Here is a 3,966-nt window from a genome sequence, read left to right on the forward strand (position 1 = left end):
ACTGCCCGCAAGTACCAATACTACTATTTGTATTATAATTATAACCACGCCTTCTACACAAAAGATATACTGACGGACGCTCGATAAAATGTCAACCGTCAATCATTCAAATATTTGAATTGCTAACAGATCATACCTTATATCAATATGTATGACATCTTATTTTAAATGCCCTCATGTTGTTTATATCTTCCTATAAAGGAATGTCATTCCACATATATCAAATAAGCACATAAAAAGGCTTTCTTTTCCGTATTTCATATAAACTTTTAATGCCCCCGAAGGAGGACATATAGTGATCGCACTGTCCATCTGTCTGTATGTCCGTCTGCCCGTCACACTTTGCATTAGGTTTCGAAAAATGCTCATAATTTATATGTCACTTCAGATGTAACCTTCATATTTGGTATGCATGTGTATATGGACAAGGCCTTTCAATACGCTCATAAATTTTGACAACTGTGACCTTGACCTTGAACTTAGGGTCCATATTTAGGTTTCGAAATCTGCGGTTAGGTTTCGAAAAAATGCTCATTACTTCTATCAAATCGTTTTCCGGGGTCATATGTCATCCTATGGAGACAGTTCTTGTTCTTAGCTTGTTCAGCGTGTTGTAAATTTTTTATCTGGCTTGCGATGCGTTGGTTTGGAGATATTACCTCAATGTTGTAAAATTTTAATTTTACAAATAAGCCAACTGACGTCTTCATAGTAAGCTTTTGTTTTCTAATTTGTTTATTTTATGTTATTTACCATGTTCACATTTTCAAAAAAGTTCTGACAACGTACTTACGAAGAAGAATCTTAGATGTATGTGTTTACAGTGTATTTCCGCATTTGTGTTTTGGTTATCAATACGTTCAGATGCATCAGTCGCAAATATTGTAAAAAAACACAGGCTTTATAATTTGCGAATGCGATAAGTGCAATACGATATTATATTATATGCGATCTACCTAACTGCAAAAAAGACAAGTATAATATTTTTAATACATATTACGTAAGGCATAGCAATTATATATTCATAGAGAACATTAAACAGTTAATAGTTTAATATAGTTTAAATAGTTTATCTAGCAAGGCTTTCACAACCCGAAGCATGAATGGTTTACGTTATCTTGCCAATCGTACGAACTTATCTGTTGTTAAGACTTAAAGAAAATTATCTTGATATTTATTTGCTTAGTATGTCGTCACATGATTTTGTTAGTCAATAATAGCAAAACACGATTAACATAAACATGAGGCCATGAAAATAATTAAGATGATATCATATAGCCTCTTTTCCTGTATATTCATCCACTTAACACATTAGAGATTATATATTATAAATGCACACAATTCAAACAGGAATGACGCCTTTTTCTTGAAGTTTGATGTGTTTCTTTATAAATTACAGTCAGCAGATGCGTAAATAATATATTTTTGTAGTAACAGGCTGATTTCAGAGAGGTACCCTAGCAACCATGAATTTGTCAGATCTTTCCTATCAATCTGTTCAATCTGTTCATTTTCCATTTTGATAAGAAAACATCTGAAATTTCCAACAATTTTGATATACTTCATCAGAAGTTTACCTTACCTGGCAAACACACAACCGTTCATTATTTGAAATTAAGATTGTGCAATATCATTGGCTTTTACAAACCTTGTGTAGAAATTTACAAAGAAATCCTTTTATTGTTTATGTTTTTACACAATATGTATTTCCCCTCATTATTTCGACAACAAAAGAAACATTTTGTGAACTGCCCCAATACAGATAACTGACATAAATGTTATAAGAAATCCTCATTTATTTCAAATATACAGGGGTGGATGAATCTTTAGGAATGGATGAAACAATAGAAAGGAAGTATACTACATTTGACAACTATATCATAGCTAGTAATCATCTTAAATTAGCGTATTATTTTGACAATAAACACTTTATGATGGACACCAGTAGAACTAATTTAAGCATGTAATTACCCGAAGGAGTTACATTTAATCAAGATTCATGTCCTTAATGATGTTCTTGTTTCGCACACTTGAACCACTGTTTTACATCGAACATATATAATACTCTAACAAAACGTTATATTCAAGTAAAACTTGTGTAACGGTTGAACGTTACTGGTCATGAAAACATATACAACATACTACAATATAATATCGCTACGATATTCACAGTATAGTAAAATAAAAACAAACATCAGCATTGAAACACAAAAAATGCCTTTGAAAAAGAAACGCAATTTCATTTGAACGGTAATGTTATATCTTTATATTTTTATAATAACATTAAATGCATAAACTGTACGTAATAAGTTTATTTGAACGTTTGAAGTCCCTGCAACAGCGAGCACTATTCATAAATATATCGATAAAAATAATATTATACGGATTAAAAGCATTTCCCAATCGCTACAACAATACACATCTGTATGTATATTTATGTATAACATACTAATATCATATATGATTCTAAGGACATCGGTCTTCTATGTGTAAAAGGTGATTTATAACACCAAAATAAGTAAGGCGCAATATTGTCTCAATTTACTCTAATGTCACGACGCATTAGCCTGTTCATTCTGTCGCCGTAACCGTGTCCGTTGACACCGAACTCAATCGAAACACACCATGTATTCACGAGTCCATTGAATGCGTTCTGCTTTTCGATTTTAGTAGTCCGACTGAGAACTTTTCGGATTTCGCCATCCTCATTACGGGCATTGTTCTTCGCCTGATAAAATTCAGGCGTTTTTCCTCTAACGTTATTCGCTCTCGAATTTTATTCTCCAAAGCTTGGAATACTTCGTTAACATTTTCGCCCGTTTTTGCGGACACAATCACAAATCTCTCTTCCCAATCCATACATACAACTGATTCAGTCACGGCACAAGACGTGTCCTTAAAGGTCTCCAAATCGACCTTGTTTGCAACGACGACAATTGAATATTTGCCCTTCGGTTTCTGTTCTCGGATTTCATCACGTAGTATTTTCACGGTCTCGAAGCTCGACGTGTTGTCAACTGAATACACGAGTACGAAAGCGTCTCCAGTAGCTATGGCAAGTTTGCGCATTGCGGGAAATTGATAAGAGCCCGACGTGTCTAGAATATCAATTTCTACAGAAACGCTGTCAAACCACATCACATGTCTGTGCAGTTCCTCGATCGTTTCTTTGTGACTTTCTAAGAATCTGTCGTGCATAAATTTGCTAATTATGGACGATTTGCCAACGCCCGCTGACCCGAGAACAACGACACGGTAGTTCGGTCTGACGTTATCTCGATCCATTTGTATACCTGTAATTTAATATTTCACCCATAATATAAAACCAATTATTACAAACATAGAAAAGACAAAAAAGCTGATTAATTGGACCAATGCCGTTTGTGTAACATAAAATATTGTCGCCCTATGACCCTCGATGTTTCGGGGGAAAATCATATTTCCAGGAACGTTCTTAAGCAATTATTAAAGACACCTTATTGGGCATCTTAACGTTAGTCAGTTTACTACAATATCTCGTAAACATAAAGCTGTTGGGAAAAGAAATAAACACATTTATTATTATCAGGTTTATGTACAACTATTTAATTATCAATTTAATATCGATGTACAAATGACCAAATTGTAGAGTAGAACTGTACCATTACCGTTTTTATATTTAAAAACATAATACACATTTTTAACATAGAATAATACAATCGTATGTGCAGATCCGTTTTATTTAGTTTTTTTCAACACATTTGTAGTGTAGTACTTAACATTGTCTGTCACATGTGCTTATGACACAGACATAAATCTCATTACGAAAATCACATCAATCTTGCTACCTGCAGCATGTAATAGTCAGTGTAACACGTGCTATGGTGTAAATACACTGCAGCTGTTCACTAAATAATTCATTTAATGTTTCCTTACATTCAATTAACTGGTACAATCCGAATGAGAAATGTAATTTCTGAATATACA

At 33.5% G+C, this 3,966-nt stretch overlaps 1 protein-coding gene across 1 annotated transcript; it reads right to left on the reverse strand.

The window, feature by feature from the left end:
* Positions 1–1,123: 1,123 nt before the first annotated feature.
* Positions 1,124–3,527, reverse strand: LOC127870400 (ras-related protein Rap-2a-like). Its single transcript, XM_052413008.1, has one exon. It carries the CDS (start codon positions 3,283–3,285, stop codon positions 2,632–2,634), a length of 654 nt encoding a protein of 217 aa, XP_052268968.1. The 5' UTR covers positions 3,286–3,527; the 3' UTR covers positions 1,124–2,631.
* Positions 3,528–3,966: the final 439 nt, after the last annotated feature.

Source organism: Dreissena polymorpha, chromosome 2, assembly GCF_020536995.1.
Source record: "Dreissena polymorpha isolate Duluth1 chromosome 2, UMN_Dpol_1.0, whole genome shotgun sequence".
Lineage (NCBI taxonomy): Eukaryota > Metazoa > Mollusca > Bivalvia > Myida > Dreissenidae > Dreissena > Dreissena polymorpha.